This window comes from Somniosus microcephalus, chromosome 8, assembly GCF_052327205.1.
Source record: "Somniosus microcephalus isolate GS21.2 chromosome 8, FLI_Smic_1.0, whole genome shotgun sequence".
Lineage (NCBI taxonomy): Eukaryota > Metazoa > Chordata > Chondrichthyes > Squaliformes > Somniosidae > Somniosus > Somniosus microcephalus.
Window position 1 is genome coordinate 195,515,087 of NC_140994.1, and position 17,495 is coordinate 195,532,581.

Here is a 17,495-nt window from a genome sequence, read left to right on the forward strand (position 1 = left end):
TGGCTAGTTAGACTTTTTCCTGCACCCTTCATCTCAAAAATGTTATTCCCTGTAAGTTACTGGAAGTGCGAGCTGATAACAGCACAGCGAGGGCAATAGGGCATCTGAGACCTTGGTGAATGTTGGGACCAACAGTGTATCTCCTTAACCAGTGAGTTTGAAGGATTGAGAAATAAACAGAGGAAGGACTGAAAGGAGGGTGAATGACAGTGGGTGAATTCAATGTCAAATCAGGTACAGAACAAGAAATAGAGAGGGAAAGAAAGATTGGATTAAAAGGGAGAAAAAGAGAGCCAGAAAGGAAAAGTAAGAAAGAAACAGTTTTAAAATCTCCAACAACAATTCACAACCTGAAGGACCACACTTTTAATTGTTCACTTTCTGGACTAGAGGGGTTGATTGGCAGTCATTAACAGTTGTCATGTTAAAAGGGTACTTGTGCTATTAATTGTTAGAACTAACTTTCTGTGGCAAGTTTAATGGGCAATTAATATGCAAATTCAGCAACTTCGGAGGTTACGGGCAAAATGCTGTTTTTACGAAGCCAATGACTGCAATTCATGGGGTATCTCTTCCTCACCAAGTTGCTGGCTCATTTGCACATTAATAATGGCATGTGTCGGTCACCTGTTATTTTTTTCAGCAACTTCTGGCCCTATAAGGTGGAGGTAGTGTTTTACAGTTAATGTCAATACATATTCAGATAAGGAATGTTATTGGTGGGCCCAGCAGAAGACAGCATTATATTTGAGTTTAATAGGGGCGCAATGTACCATCATAAGTGTACTCTGCTTCAGTATATTCTTAAAATGGGCTGCTTGGCAATAGACATTACATGACTTGCCTACTCGGACAGGGAGATTCCTTTATGCCTTCCCTCTAATTTCCAAGGTCATCATAAAGGCAAAAGCAAGAAGGAATTGAGATGACTTTAATTACTTGACGCTGGCCACGCTGGCCACAAAACCTGTCGTTCTCTGACCTGTGTTTTTATCATGACTTGGCACTGCTGCAAGTATGTCCTTGATGGTTTTACGATATGCCTATATGAAAGTGTTCCAAGTAAAGCATGAAAGCAGTGAAACTGTTAAGATATTTTGATATAAGGTTATATGATTAGCTGATTGTGTGACATTGAATAATTAACAGCTATTTAGAAATTAAATTTTTAAGAGCCCAATTTCAAACAAAGTCTGGCAACTTTGTATGAATGTAGGTGTGGAAGGTTGCATTTAATTTGGTAGGTGACAGAGAAAGGAACAAAAGAAAAGAATTAAGAAATTTTGATTAGTTTAAGCTTGTCAACAGCTGTTTCTTTCCTCCCTCTCCCATCATTCCTAACTGAGGATTTTCTCACCAGTTAGAAACCACCTTCAGGCATGCATATGTGCTAGTTTAATACATCATCTGCGCATCTCACAATTTAATTTAGACAAAGAAAGTTAAATAACTACAGAAACTTTGTAAACACACAATTCCTAACATGCTTATTCTTTTGCAGGACTGGTAGCAAATTGGGGATTTCTCCTCTGATGTTAGCTGCTATGAATGGCCATGTGGCATCAGTGAAACTGCTGCTTGATATGGGCTCTGACATCAATGCCCAGATTGAGACCAATAGAAACACTGCCCTTACTCTGGCCTGTTTCCAAGGTCGAGCAGAAGTTGTCAGCCTACTGTTGGATAGGAAGGCAAATGTTGAGCACAGAGCGAAGGTAACACTGTTTTATTGTTTATTAAAACATATAAATGTATAAAGGGCAACCCCCTCAGGCTTACAATATATTGTGCTAAATGATCAACATTTTAGCAAGAACATTTGACTTCAGTACTCCCCTCACTAGTTTATTTGAACGACATGTAGCACAGGCTGAACATTTTTATTTAGTTTTAGCTTCACAATTATTATGTCACTATTCCTGTTGCATTTGAATTTGCTTCTGTATATCCCATTAATTTTATTGCAGTGGTGATTCAGGCTTCCTTGCTTATCCTCCAAGCTGTGTAGCACTCTGGCAGTCTGTGTACTTACCTGTGATTGGTTGGAGTGGATCACATGACATTGTCCTTCAAGCTCCAATTCCCATGTCTGCCTGGCTATTTTGTCCTATGTTCTCTGCGAATTTTCCGTTTTCCCACTCTCCTACTCTTGCTGCCCCTTCTCCATTCAAATCTGGGGTCACCAGCTGGACTAGCAGGGGGAACACTAAAATCCTGTTTCCCAACTCGGTGCAGGAAATTTGGGAACTAGGGAGAGGGAGCAGGACTAAATTAAGCAAGAGTTGGGATAAAAAAATAAACCAGAGCATGAATAGAACTATAGGGAACACAAATAAGTGGAACATTAAAAAAAAAGTAAAGCTGAGCTGTACTTAAATATAAAAGCCAGAGTGGAACTAAAAAAAGACGCAAGCTGGGAGCAGAAGTTAAACACCAAAGTGGAAGCTGTACCAAAAAGTTGGGGGGAGAGGGAGTGTGCCAGGATAATTATAGCATCAACAGTGGGAGAGAAGGGGTGAGACCAAGGTATCCTTGGGCTGTTAGTCAGCCTCCCAAAAATTCCCCGTCAAAGCTTCTCACTTTTTTAGTCCAGCTTCCACTCGGGTGGGATTATTTTTAACTTCCACCCCCAATTGAGTTTGCATTTTTGTAGAATGCTAATTTAAAAAAAAATCAAGTCTGCACATCCTGAAACCAATGTTCCCTCTAAGGTGCGCGTGAGCTCCCGTTCTGGTCGCTCACCAACTCCTGCCGCTGGAAGAGATACCGTGCATGCACTGCTGTGCAGCACTTTTAAAGGGACCATGCAAGAAAAAAGAGGGAACATTTCCTGAAACCCTCAAATTCTGGTGGAATGTGGTTAGAGGGTAGGGGATAATTGGACCACGGTGGACAGACATAATTCAGCCCCCATTTCTAAGTCATGCATCTGTCCTTAATTTAATATTTATAATGGATACTATCTGTGAACTTGTGCTGCGATTATCCCCTCCTACCGGCGATGGCGCTGCAGAACCTCCACTGGGTGTGACAAGTTTACATAGGCAGTTTTGATTATACAGGAAACTTTGAGATATCCGGCACCGACGGGACCGAGCTGTTGCCGTCCCATCAAAACTGCCGGACAAACCAGCGCTAATGTTAAAACATACGGAAGCTTTTGAGCTCCGTATCTAGCAACAAACCCTGTTGCTTAGCAACAGCTTCTAAACAGTCGGCCGTAGCTTGCAAGCGTCTCTGTAGCTAAGCAACAGCTTTAGCTAGACCTTGCAGAGCCTGACTAGTGGAAAAAAAAGCAACGAAAAGAAAAAAAACTTACTGAACCGACTCCTGAATTTTGCCGGTGGCTCGAGCATTCCGGACAGTTAACCTCCGGATAAACCAAAGTTTCCTGTACCTGTGTACATATGCCCTGCTTGAACATTGTACATTGGTAAACATCTTTTGTTAACTAACTCGTGAAGTATTGAGGAAACGCTGGATCGTACGAAGTGCACCTGTAACGCCTGTTCAGGTGAACGTTAACAATTGTATAGCACTACTCAAAGATGATCAGGGAATTCTGGTGCTTTGGCCAAAATACCCCTCTCAACCAATACTACTTAAAAAAAAAAAAAAAAATTGATCATTCATCTTGCTGTTTGTGGAATGTTGCTGTTGCAGAATGTCTGCTGTGTTTGTCTACACAAGTCACTAAACTTGAAGCACTTTACAAATGAATTATTTTAAGGTGTTTTTACGACGTGATAAGGCACTATATAAATCCAAGTTTTTAAGGCTTCTAGGATAGCACATTGATCACTTGTATTCTATTTAATGGAGCATGTTAAACGTTCATGGATTATTCCAAAATCTTTTGGTACACAGCAGATAAAATTGATGCAATGTATAACTGAACAGTTTAATTTAACTGGGATTGTTTCTATTTAGACTGGTCTTACACCCTTAATGGAAGCTGCCTCTGGAGGGTATGCTGAGGTGGGGAGGGTTCTGCTTGACAAAGGTGCTGATGTCAATGCACCACCAGTGCCTTCATCGCGTGATACAGCTTTAACCATTGCAGCAGATAAGGGCCACTACAAATTTTGTGAATTGCTGATAAACAGGTATTTAATAATTTGAATATATTTTACACAAAATGAATCCCTACAATATGATTTCATTAAGGTCCTGTAAAATTTCAGTCAAAAGAAAATAATTTTGTACATCATGGATTTTGATTTTTGTTTGAATGCTACAGAGGGGCTCACATCGATGTTCGCAACAAGAAAGGTAACACACCTTTATGGCTGGCAGCAAATGGTGGACATTTTGATGTGGTCCAGTTACTGGTGCAGGCTGGTGCTGATGTGGATGCAGCAGACAACCGGAAAATCACACCTCTTATGGCAGCTTTCCGCAAGGTAATTCTTGGTCTGTTCACCACCACCCCTCTCTCTTCTCCCCCCCGCCCCTTATTTTGAATGTTTTGTAATAAATGCATGAGTTAAGACCAGGGTAAGTACTTCTCCTCTTGATGTCTATTTAAAAACTATCAATTTTACTTTAATTTTATAAAAAGTTTGATTCTTTTAGGGAAAAAAAAGTCAATTTTTTGACTGCAGCATAGTCCCATCATGTTGGGTCTCCTTGCTTCCTGGCCACTCCATGGATATCACTATAGGAGGATGCCACTCGCCTCATTATAGTGAAGCCATGACCTTAGACTAGCTTGGAAAGTGATCTTAAGTTACCCAACCCTGGGAAAAGCCCCTACTGTAGGTACACTGCATACCAATGTGGAAAAGTTTATTTTGACTTTGTCTCTAAGGTTGCCACATGGAGCAATCGTAGCTATCAATATTAGACAAAACCATATAACTAAGGTGCTGAGTTGCACCAGTGACATGCCTTTGTGTGTGTCACACATGGGCCACAGAAAAAGGATTAGTGGTGTTAATATATTCTTTATTCCTGGTCGCTACCTTTTGTGTGTCTGTCTCTCTTTATTTCACCCCCCCATTTCATTGGTCTGTAAGGTTGTCAAGTGTTTTCTCTTGCTGAAGAGTGAGACAAAGCAAAAATGATTGTAGAGGCAGAGGTGATGACGAAAGGTATATAGATTTAATAAAGGACTTTCACTGCCATAAATGCTAGAAACAGTCAAGGAATCACGATCCTCAGCGAAGGTGCAATGTCCTGCTTAAACCTCCTGTTGAATGTAGGAGAATTGATAGACCTGAGAAAATGTTTTCGCAAGGCATTGACAAGTGTCAAGTCAAGATAAACCAGTTTCTGCATTACTGTGGTCTGGTTCATTGGTGTGTGAAGGTTCACAAACCAGGAACAATTTTAGATTATCTGTCTGAAGTTTGTCATTTTTAATGTAATTTAACCTACATGAATAGCTTACTCTCTGACCTGGTGCCCCATGAGCTTTTTTGGGTCTTGTTCTTGGATCATTCTATTAGCTCTGCTTCTTTGGTATGACTTCAGGTGCGTTAGCTGCTATTAGCCTTGTATTCATCACTTGCACAGTATTTTTGCTGTGTGTGGATAGTTTACACTCCAGGCTACCTATGTCAAAAAAATCACTTAATGTCATAAGGCTCTCGTCCACCAAGAATGCAGGATGATCACTTGGGATTTGAGGTGAAAGCAAATAAGTGTTCTTGAAGGGAAATGTTTTTATGATCGCCTGGTTCCTTTTGCTTTCCCTTTTCATTTATTTCCCCCCTTGCATCCCTCAAATACACTTAACCTTAATGTATGTGCAGAGTAAATTGCAGCTAAAGAGTAGAGAAGATAATCGTATTGAAGGTAACTTAACTTTGTATATATTGAAATGATACTGTTTAAGGATCAGAGTTTAAGAGCCGTTTCATAACATTGGGATGCTCTAATGAGACAGCTTACAACAAGTTTTATATAAGCACAACCACATTAGCCTCTTCCTGCAAGCATGCATTTTCAAGTCTAATAAATGTTGAATTATACTTTTTCAGGGTCATGTGAAAGTTGTGCAGTACTTGGTGAAGGAGGTGAACCAATTTCCATCTGATATTGAATGTATGAGATACATAGCAACCATTACTGACAAAGTGAGTACATTCCTACATTGTGAGAGATTCATGTGTGCACAAGAACAACATTTTTCACCTTTAGGGTTCATCTTCAGTGTGCAAACACTTGGGTTTATTCCCACCTTTCCATCTGTTTTTTAACTGGAATTTTCAGTAATGGAATCTGTGGTGATCTATAATTGAACCACTTCGAAGAAACAAAAGGGGCTTAACCAGTACCGGTGAGTTGTAGGAAGAATAGACTGGTTTCAGGAGGCCAGGATTGTTCTGACCCTCAAAGCAGGAGCCAGTGGACATTCATGGAAGCAGGTTAGGGCAGATATTGAGTGTCAACAATACAGGTGAGTGAGAGAAGCAAAGGAAAAAGTAATATAAAGTAGAAGCAAAACAGCAACAGTCAAAATAAATTATAAATAGAAGTGATTTGAGTGCAAATAGTAAGTTATCAATATGATAGCAAAAGTTTTAATTTATGCATGCATTAGTATCAGCCGTGGCTCAGCGGATAGCAGTTTCGCCTCGGAGTCAGAAGATTGTGTGTTCGAGTCCCATTACAACAGTACTTCAGATGTACTTCATTGGCTGTAAAGTGCTTTGGGACATCCTGAGGTTGTGAAAGGCACTATATAAATGCAGTCTTTTAATTTTAGTAAAAGTATGACAACAGTTTTGCTTTCTGTACTTGGTGCATGTGTACTGGAAATTCAAGGAAGAATTAAAAAGCACAGAATAGAATCATGGACCTCCATGGCAATGTATTAAAGTATCTTCAGACTAAATAATACACCTGAAGATAAACTTTTTGAAATTTTTAGTGATGTTTGGTTAAACAGGAAGCATAATACTTGGAGTAAGTGATATCTTGCAAGTAATTTGTTATTGCTCAGATCCACCTTGAGTGTTTTTACTCTCTCTTGGATTTTGAATGCAAAATTGCAGTATTCTGGCAGCAATTTGCACTATGCAGGGTAAGTAGACAGTTACAGGATGGTGATCCATGACAAATCATAATTACTTAATATTTATACCATACAGCGGCACTTGTGTAGATATCTGACACAGAACCAGTATACGGAAATAGGAAATGCTTTACTTTTGTATGTAATGTAGAAATGCTTTAAGTTGTGGATTGGGTTACCACGTTACCCATGAAATACGGGTATCTTAGAGATATGAACTGTATTCTATGCTCCTGGTAATTTGTATTTATATTCCATGAAACCTACCTCCTGCTCCCTTGACTCCATTCCCACTAAACTGCTAACCACCCAAATTCCTTTCCTGGCCCCCATGCTAGCAGATACTGTAAATAGTTCACTTTCCTGGAGCACTGTACTGACCTTTTACAAAAGTCGCTGGTTTCACCCCTCCCTCCTCAAAACCCTCCACCCTTTTGTCCTTGCAAACTATTGCACCATCTCCTACCCCCCTTTCCTCTCCAGTGTCCTTAAACATGTGGTTACCTCCCGGATCCATGCCCATCTTTCCTGCAACTCCATTTGAATCACACTAATCTTACACAGCATCAAAATGGTCATATCCCAAGTCACACAACATTTTCTGTGACTTCAGTGGCTTCTCTTCTAGCCCCTGCACCATCACCTCTCGAGTCCCCCAAGGATCTATCCTTGGCCCCCTCCTCTTCCTCATCTACATGCTGCCTCTTGGTGACATCTACACACATGGGTTCAGCTTCCACATGTATGCTGATGATACCCAGCTCTACCCCTCGACTATCTCTCTGGACCCATTCACTGCTTTGCTATCAATCTGCTTGTTGGCATCTAGTCTTGGTTAAGCACAATTTTCTCCAGCCAGACACTGGGAAGACAAAGCCATCATCTTTCGCTCCTCACTGACCACTGACTCATCTCCCCCCTTCCTAGCCACCGTCTCTTAATGAAATATGCTGTTTGCAACCTCAGTCGGCTATTTGACTCAGAACTGAGCTTCTGAACCCATGTCCTGTCCATCAAAAAGACTGCTTACTTCTCTCTCTCAGTGACATAGCCTGCCTTTACTGCTACCTCAGTCCATCTGCTGTTGAAACCCTGAGCTGGTAAATGTAATTTGAACTCTTTGTTCATGCAGAGGTTGAACACTGACATGAACTGGTTTGGCCAAGTAAACTAGTTTCATGTTGCACCTTTTGGGGGAGAAATTCGGTTGGTAGCGCCAGCGATTTAGCGCCTAAAGAGGCCGAGAAGTGGGGCGTTAGCCAATTTTCGGCCGGGCGCAGTGAACCCAGCGCCTCTTGCGATATTGAGTGGCTTTTAGCGCCAGCGCTAAATCTTAGCGGCCGCTCGTGGGCGCAGGCAGATCATGACGTCATTTCAGTGTGCAACGCCTTTTTGGCGCCCCGGACCGGAAATTCAGTGGTGCGCCCCTTTGTTCCGCCTGGCACTAATAAGGACAGCTTACTGGAACGTTCCCCAGTGGCTCTCGGGCTTAGGGGGGCGCTCTTTAAAGGGGATTGTACTGGTATAAAAGCGGCAGCCATTTTGGGAGCACAACTTCTTTGGGATTTTTGCAGAGTTGCACTCTGAGAGCCATATCACTAGTGACCCAGTGCTGCCAGAGGACCTTCAGCCTTCAGACCATCACCCTGCTGCTGGTGAGCCTTTACACCCTGTATAATTTCTTGTTACCTATTATTATGGGGACTGCTTTGGAGGGGAACGTCCTGCTGCTCGACCATCTGGAAAGGGCACAAGAGACGGAGGGAGAGGGGGTCAGGAATGGCCAGACGGAGGAGGGCCAACAGACGTCGCCACACCAGACCTTACGCTGCCAGGGTATTCAGGCAGCAGTTCTCTTACCTCAACATGTCGGAGGAGCAGTGTCTTAGGAGGCTGCGATTCAGAAAGGAGGTGGTGACTGAGCTGTGCCACCTGCTTCAGGCAGATCTTCAGCCGCAGATAAGGTGCAGGACCTCTCTGTCGGTGGCTGTCAAGATTACAGTAGCACTGAATTTCTATGCGACCGGCTCCTTCTCGGCAGCAACTGGGGACATTGCCAACATCTCCCAGTTTGCGGTGCATAGCTGCATCCAGTAAGTAACAGATGCCCTGTTTAAAAGGCGGCGGCAGTACATCTCCTTTACTGTGACACCGGAGAAGCAGCGGGAGCGCACACAGGGCTTTGCGGCAATAGCGGACTTCCCCATGGTGCAGGGCGCCATTGACTGCACGCACGTGGCTTTGCGGGCGCCTGTTTTGAATCCTGAAGACTTCTGCAACCACAAGGGGTTCCACTCCTTGAATGTGCAGCTGGTCTGTGACCACTGGCAGCTGATCCTCGCGGTCAATGCTCAGTTCCCAGGCAGCAGCCACGACGCATTCAACCTGCGCCAGACTTCAGTAGCAGACCTTTTCGAGGCCCCGGCTCACCCAGAAGGCTGGCTTCTCGGTGACGATGGCTATCCTCTGCTCATGGCTGATGACCCCGCTCCGTTCGCCCAGCACCCCTGCAGAAGAGCACTACAACGTCAGCCATCAGGCGACGAGGAACATTGTGGAGCACACAATCGGCGTGCTGAAGCAGCGGTTCCGTTATTTGGACCATTCGGGAGGCGCCTTGCTGTACTCACCAGAGCGAGTCTCCCACTTCGTCGTTGTCTGCTGCATGCTCCATAACCTCGCCACCCTGCGCACCCAGCCAATGCCAGCAGACATTGAAGGACCAGCGGAGGAGGAGGACCAAGACGGGAGGGTCCCAGAAACTGGAAGGGCCGTCCGTCAGAGGCTGATAAGGAATCGGTTCTAGGCCCCTCTGACGAAATGCTTGGTGCCAATCGAAGACCAGGAATGGAACCATTCGGATAACCCAAAGCCTATGAAGGCCAGTATGAATGTAAATAGCAGACATGGCCGATGTCAATAAAATAATTTCTTTATTTTGAAAACTGTGCTTCCTTCCAACATGACAAAGCAATGGCACCAGAAAGCTTAACTAACAAACTAACACAAGTGTTTCACACACCCAGGAGACTATCCAAAACATTACTAACATTCAGACCAAGTGGCTCGCACACCCGGGAGACTATCCAAAACATTACTAACATTCAGACCAGCATCCACGGCCTTGATTTCTAGAAATAAGACGTCTCAGCAGCACCTTCTACTCTTTCCCCTTTGATGGTGATCTACTTCTCTTGCGAGAACGGCCCCTTCCCTCCCTGCAGCTCCTCCGTAATGGGACCCCAGTGGCTGCATGAAGGCTGGGGGACGCCTGCTGACTGTCCGAAAGCGCAGATGCCTCTGAGGGATGGCCTGGACGGACTCTGGGCTTGGAGGGCCCGGATGCTGACTGCTCCAACTGGGCATGGGTGGAAGCAGTCTGTCCTGCAGGTGATGGCAGCTGCAGTGGAGACGTGCCAGCGTTGGCATCAGGAATGCTGACATCCTGAGAGCGGACACCTGCTCCGTGGTCGGCCGACACACTGGCACTCTGGTTCGCATGCTGCAGTGCTGCCCCGTCAATCGGCTGGTCCACAGATTGCTGGCCTGCTGTGGTGCTGCAAGGGCCCCGGGTAATCCTGCCTGATCCATCAAGGGTGGCAGCAGTCAGTGCTTGCGTGGCCTCAATCTGCCTCTGCATGAGGCCAGCGAGTGACTGCGTGGCAGCACTCAGCACTTGCATGGCAGGTGCCAGTGCTTCGGTGAAGCCCTGGACACTCCTTTCCTGTGCTGCCCCGAAGTCTTGTACACTCCTCGCCTGTGCTGCCCCGAAGTCTTGCACACTCCTTGCCAGTGTCTCGATGGATTCAGGCATCCTTGCCACTGCAGCCATCAGCTCAGTGTACCTGAGCCGAGCCTGGGCGCTCATTTCTGCGAGGGAACGCACCTCTTCAGCGCTCTGTGCAGCAGTCATCGTGGCCTGACTCGCCCTCCGGGGAGACGGCTCCCGAGCTTCCCTACCCCCCTTGCGTTGCTGGAGCCCACTGGTTCCTCCTCAGAGCCATCCCCCCCGCTCCCCTCCAGGGAAGCACTATTCCCAGTTTGCAGATGGGCTGGCTCGCCTGAGGGTGGTACGGACGGTCCGGCTTCCTCCTGCTCGTCGCCTCTGGAGTCAGTGTCCCTGGCAGCTTGATGGCCCGGCTCCCGAGCTGGTGATGCAGCATCTGAAAGCAGGGAGGTTGAAGAGTGGCTTTAGTGAAAGGACAGGGTGGCAGCAAGGGATGCAAGAGTGCTGCAATGCTCTGACATGGGTCCAGAGTGAAAAAGCATGCTGGTGGGGGGAACAAGTGGAAGGAGGCAGTTCAAAAAGGTGATGACCTTGCCATCGCTGTGCACAATGGGGTTGGCAGCTCCAGTGGTGACAGGACCACTCATCCGGCCTCCAACAATCTGGTGGACTCTTTCCTCCAGGTCCGTCAGTATCTGCAGCTGAGGAGGGCCTCCTCCGGTATGATTCTGTTCCCTCCGGTTCCTGGCCAGCTTGGCCTGCAGGAGAAAGGACGGGAAGTGATTAAACATGCTGCCCTGAGTTGTCATCTCATGCCCCCCATGGTGGAACAGCCCTTACAGTATGCCCTGAGTTGAATGTGCGTGTGTGTTCCCAGAAAGGGGCATGGGTGCTGGCTGACAGATGGCCATTGGGGCATCGCACACCCTCTGGCCATAAAGTCAGGTGCAGATGGAGGGATGAAGAAGATTGCCAAAAAGCCACTCACCCTAATGACCGGAGTGAGATCGTTGAACTTCTTCCTGCATTGCACAGGAGTCCTGGGCGCCACGCTGCTGGATTTGACTATTTGCGAAACTTCCCTCCAAGCTCTGCGGTACTCGTCCTGATGAGGCCTCCTGCCATTGTCAGGGTACAGCACTGCTCGCCGGCGCTCCACTGCGCCAACCAAAGCATCCAATGCCCCATCGGTAAAACGCTCCGCTCTCTGCCTCACCCTCTCCATCTGGTCAAAGTTTGTAATGCCACAGAATGAACAGCGCTGATTTTGAGGCCTACAGGGCGATGAGTGTGGCTGCTGATCCTAAATGACCTGCCCCTTTAAGAGCTGGCCGGCGCCAGCATGTCTCGTGGTCATCGATTATTGACAGCACCTGCGCTGCGCCCGGCCGCCCAGATATTGAGTAGCGCCGCCAGGTTAGCGCCTTAGGAGTCCCGTGCAGCGCCTGATTTTACGCTGCAATCACCTTTAGGGGCGATGCAACCCAATATCGCTCGAGGTGGCGATAAGTTGCGCCTGGCGATAGATTTTGCGCACCGCCAATTCTAGCGCCCCAAGCGGGGCTGTACCCAATTTCACCCCCTTTATGTATTTCTATGTATCCAAGTACCGCTCGCTTATCACCCATAAACTTGCTGACCTACATTGGCTTTCAGTCCCCCCAATTAAAATTATTCTGCTGTTTAAATCCCTCGGACTTGCTGCCCCCTATCTCTGTAACTTTCTTCCTCTTCTCCTTTAAGCCGCTCCTTAAAATGCATTAATTTGACAGTCACCCCTCCAAATATCTCTTCCTTTGGCTCGATATCTGTTGTATTGATTATGTTCTATGTTAAAGGTATGTAAGTTGTAGTAAGTCTTGTTCAATAATTTTGACATACAGCTGGAACAGACCCAGACTGAGTTATTATGTCATGGTATAGTGAAGCTTAGTTAACAGTTGTGCTGTCCCTATAAAGAATAATACTTTTATATTAGAACATTTATTTTTCCTAATATAAATCATTTATGCTTTATGTAATATCCTGTGTGGATTAGTGAACTTTAGAGTTTTCTTTCACCAAAGTTACTCTCTTCACTTTCCAACCACTGTACATTTCTACATTGTCCCACTCGCCTGTCCTAAACAAAATGTTTTTAAAGCTGATTACAATTTGTTGTTTTAGGAACTGCTTAAGAAATGTCACCAGTGCATGGAAACAATAGTTAAAGCAAAGGACCAGCAAGCTGCTGAAGCTAACAAGAATGCAAGCATTCTGCTCAAGGAGCTGGACTTGGAGAAGGTGGGAGTTCATTCTGAATGATCATTGAAAGATATCTAAAAATTACCACATTGTGCTGTTTTTGAGCCCATTTTTTGGATTGGTCTTTGTCATTCTTTCAATGTAGCTGCATCTTTCAATGTAGCTTCATCTTCCACATATAAAGTGCAATGTCTTTTGCCCTTTCTCTGAACAGATGTGCTTGCATCGTTACTTTTTAATGTAATATTTGACTTCATTTGTATTGGTATACAGGAAACTTTGTTATATCCGGCACCGACGGGACCGAGCTGTTGCCGATCTATCAAAACTGCCGGACTACAAAGTTAATGTTGAAGCATACGGAGATTTTCATCTCCGTATCTGACAACAAACACTGTTGCTTAGCAACAGCTTCAAACAGTCGGCCTGTACCTTGGAAGCGCCTCTGTAGCTTAGCAACAGCTTCAGAGAGACTTTCCAAAGCCTGACTGTTGGGGGAAGAAAAGCCACGAGAAGAAAAACAACCTAACAGAACGGCTCCTGATTTCTGCCGGTAGATCGAGGTTTCCAGACATACAACCTCCGGATAAACCAGAGTCTCCTGTAGTATCTTTGGCTTTCTCCCATTAAAGGATTGAGGTGCAGGTCCAAATTGATGCCTTGTATCTAATGCGGGGATAATTATTGGCTTGCAGGGCTACTGCAAAAATTAAATCTTCCAGTAACCTTGCCGTTTTTGATGGTTGCTTGTTCATTTGTATATATGGGAAGAGGCGAACTGTTCAAAGAATAAGAATGGCCATATGGAAATGTATATACATGATGAAGTGTAAGGTATGGGGAGATGAGGCAGAGAAATAGATAAAGCCATGGTTTTCCATTTTTTCTTAAAGGAAGGATTTGGTGAAAGTTGTTCTGATATGGGGATAATTCATGAAAGGACTTGGTCATAAATAAATAAATATTGATAGATTTTGGGTTTTTTAAATGTTAAAACTTTGGACTACTTTTAGATCTACCAAAATTGTCAACATAGTTTTAACTGAGAAACTTCGGCCTAGGTTTTCTGATTCTAGTGTCAATGATAATCCATTTAAAGTGAATAGGTTACCATCTGCATTACAATTAGAAAACCTAGGCTATTGTTTTCTCTCCTACTTTCTTTCACACCTTGTTATAGATGTTAGTTTTATAATTGTAACTTGAAACCTTCGTTTTAAAATGGGCATCCTGAAGTAATAGCATTCTGATTTTGCTGCACTTAGATTTAAAACAAATGGTAATGAAAGCATGCATGTTTTATTCTTCATGATTGATGCATAAATTAATTCTGTCTTTATTGTAGTCGAGGGAAGAAAGCCGAAAACTAGCTCTTGCAGCAAAAAGGGAAAAAAGAAAGGAAAAAAGAAAGAAGAAGAAAGAAGAACAGAAGCGGAAGCAGGAGGAGGAAGAAGCCAGAGTTAAGGAGAATTCAGAAAAGCAACAAACTCCAGAAAAAGATAGGTTTGAAGGCAAGTCATTTGATTTTAATTTTGTATACTGTAAACGTGGTCATTCTTTGATTTTTCTTTAAAGCAATTGAACAAACATGTTTTCTGTTCTTCCACAGATGAAGAAGTTGTGCCTATAGAACCTCCCAGTGCAACTACCACTACCACTATTGGTATTTCTGCAACTTCAGCCACCTTTACTAGTGCTTACGGGAAAAAGAGAGCCAATGTTGTAACCACACCAAGTACTAACAGGAAAAACAAGAAAAACAAAACTAAAGATTCCTCTCCAAGTGTTCAAATAATTCTAGAAGATCAGCATATGTCTATAGCCCAACAGAAGGCAGATAAAAATAAAATAAATGGGGAACCGAGAGGCGGTGGTGCAGGAGGGAACAGTGATTCTGATAACGTTGACAGTACAGACTGCAATAGTGAGTGCAGTAGTGGTGGTAAAAGCCAAGAGCTCAACGTAATTGCTGACTTCCACAACTTTAGTGACCAGAAATTATACCCTCCAAGAAATGAAAAGTCTAATACTTCCATCTCAGAGACTCAGAATCATACAAGGTAAGATTAACATCGTGTGCTGACATTGGTTGTTTTTTAGTAATAATTTTATGTTTCTATTGGCATTTTCTCCTATTTATGATGTGTGCTTATCTTATAGACTGCATGAGGGTACCAATGAAACAAATTCCAGCTCGCTATCTACAACTCACAAATCAACTTCACTGCCGTTGTCCTCCCCAAATGGCAAGATGAATTTAACCAGTCCAAAGCGAGGTCAAAAGAGGGAAGATGGCTGGAAAGAAGTTGTACGAAGGTAACTAAAGAAATTTTATGAATTAGTGTTCTATATTTCAGTATACTTGTATCGTTCTAATAAAAAAAGAAAATTCATGCTCCCCACTTCCTCTCTCTTTTTATAAAAATAAAAAAAAAAAAACCCAAAATGAACCAAAATCTACTTAGTTCTTCCTACGTATATGTGCAAGTTTTTGGTGACAGAATTTGAGGTACTTTTTTGACCATGAAACCAAAGTAAAATTTTCTCCGATTATGTGAACAGATGCGACATGTAACCCAGTTTTTTTGAAATCTTTGTGTGTGCGACTCTCTGCCCTAATTTCCCAAAGGAAAACAGTGCTATAATGGCATAAACTGTTTTCTTGTATAGCAACAGAAACAGTGTGCTAGGAAGTTAACAAAAACAGAAAAATAAATTAATGTGAAATTCTCAAGCCATGGGAAAAGGGTTGGTGTACCAGTAATCTGTTGGCCTGCCTTATGGATACAGTATGCTTGGCCCCAGATGGATAGAAATTTGATTTTGTGGGCCACTTTTTGCAAAACTGACCTACGTTGATGCACTTGGTTTATTGCCAAGTAATTCTTCCTGCCTTGCTGCTACTTTTTTGTCATCTGCATCTTCATCTATAAGATTCTGTAGTCCGAATGGGAGTTTTAATGACTGATGGGAAGGGTTGGAATCTGTCTGGAAATTATTTCTTCCTCCATAATTCTCAATGGCTAAGCAACCTCACTGCTTACATTGAGCTGGGAGAGAGATTATTGTTTTTGAAGGCATTAGGGCATCATCCCAACCCTCCCACAACCTGAGAATGAACAAGAAATAGCTCTGTTTGGGAGGGCAGCCATATATTGGGCCCAAATTTTAAAGTACAAGTACTTCTTTAATTTGAGTACTTAGTCCGCTTGACCTTAATAATGCTCCACACAAGGTGGTATACTATATACTGAACAAGGAAGGATTTCTGTCAAGATCTCCAGGAATGTATTTTTCTTTTAATATACTAGTGGCCCTTTTAATGGAATATATATTTAAATGCTTAAATATAAAAAGGGAATATTGTTGCAATGATGTAAAGCTATCTGAAAGGCCAGCAATAAGAATTTCCATTGTTCTTTGAGATGATAAATTTCATGCAGGTTTACAAAAGTCAGTCTGTAAAGTCTTGATGTATGCTATGCTGTGGAAAAATCTAGCTGTAACATTGCACATGGTGGGTGCCATTGCTGCTCCATCTGGTGGTCTACAATGATTTTATGGATGTTTAGTTCAACAAATATTTAAATCAAAATTGCAACACTTTGTTTTTAATTTTTCCCTTTGGACACTAACTTCCCTATTCATCGAATGTATAGGTAAAAAGATTCTGGTGAGGTTGGGGAGTGGGGTGGCTATTGTTTCCAAAGTTATGACCATAAGTCTTGTTTACTTTTTGCAAAAACGTTGTGTTGAATTTTTGATATCCATAACACCAGGGAAAATGCGGTGCTGTTGCAAGGAGCTTCCAACGAGGCATTCACACAGTTAAAATGCAATTTGCAGAAATGCCCTCCCCCAATGCAAGATGGCTCAACCTTAAAATACTGATTTGCTTGAAAAAATCAGTATGTTGCCAAATTAATCAATGTTGTATATAAATGGGGCTGAAATTTACTACTAACAAAATAATCTGACTTGGTTTACACTTGGGATTTTTTAGAAAATGCTACACAAATACACAAGCGAAGAGAAGAGCTTTTAACATATATTGGAATGCATGCTAATCGGATAAATAGTTTTGTCTGCTACGTAATAGATTTATAACATATATTCAAATGGACTTTGCTTTCATTATGATGGTTAATCCAAAGATCAGCTGCTGCCTTGAGCTGAAATTGAAAGATTGATTAACTAGAAACCAGAGCATGCTGTGGATGTTTGTTTCACCTTCACTCATAGCATGAGAAACTGCCCTACCAATGGCTTACTAAAGCAATTGCAATGTCTTGAGTCACACACGCCAGTACGGTCCAGCTTCACTCCTTGGTTGTTGTTTGTTAGCTGATCTCGGGCTTGGCATCATTAAAAGTGCCACAAATTGGCCTCAGCTTTCTGGACTTGGGGTTAAAACCGGTGAGGGTTTCCACTCTGATTATTATCTAGTGGCCCGCCTGGAAAATATTTGTGTGGATATTGTGTAAGACATAATGTAGCTATGAT

At 43.4% G+C, this 17,495-nt stretch overlaps 1 protein-coding gene across 15 annotated transcripts in view; it reads left to right on the forward strand.

Moving 5' to 3' along the window:
• The window catches only part of ankhd1 (ankyrin repeat and KH domain containing 1), a 170,232-nt gene that overhangs the window by 124,132 nt on the left and 28,605 nt on the right, over positions 1-17,495 (forward strand). For all 15 annotated transcript variants that reach the window (XM_085995510.1, XM_085995499.1, XM_085995503.1 and 12 more), the window contains 8 exons: positions 1,502-1,715; positions 3,931-4,106; positions 4,241-4,403; positions 5,985-6,080; positions 12,915-13,031; positions 14,338-14,503; positions 14,602-15,052; positions 15,153-15,308. In XM_085995510.1, coding sequence (XP_085851636.1) covers positions 1,502-1,715; positions 3,931-4,106; positions 4,241-4,403; positions 5,985-6,080; positions 12,915-13,031; positions 14,338-14,503; positions 14,602-15,052; positions 15,153-15,308 — 1,539 coding nt within the window. The remainder of the gene's footprint in view (positions 1-1,501; positions 1,716-3,930; positions 4,107-4,240; positions 4,404-5,984; positions 6,081-12,914; positions 13,032-14,337; positions 14,504-14,601; positions 15,053-15,152; positions 15,309-17,495) is intronic.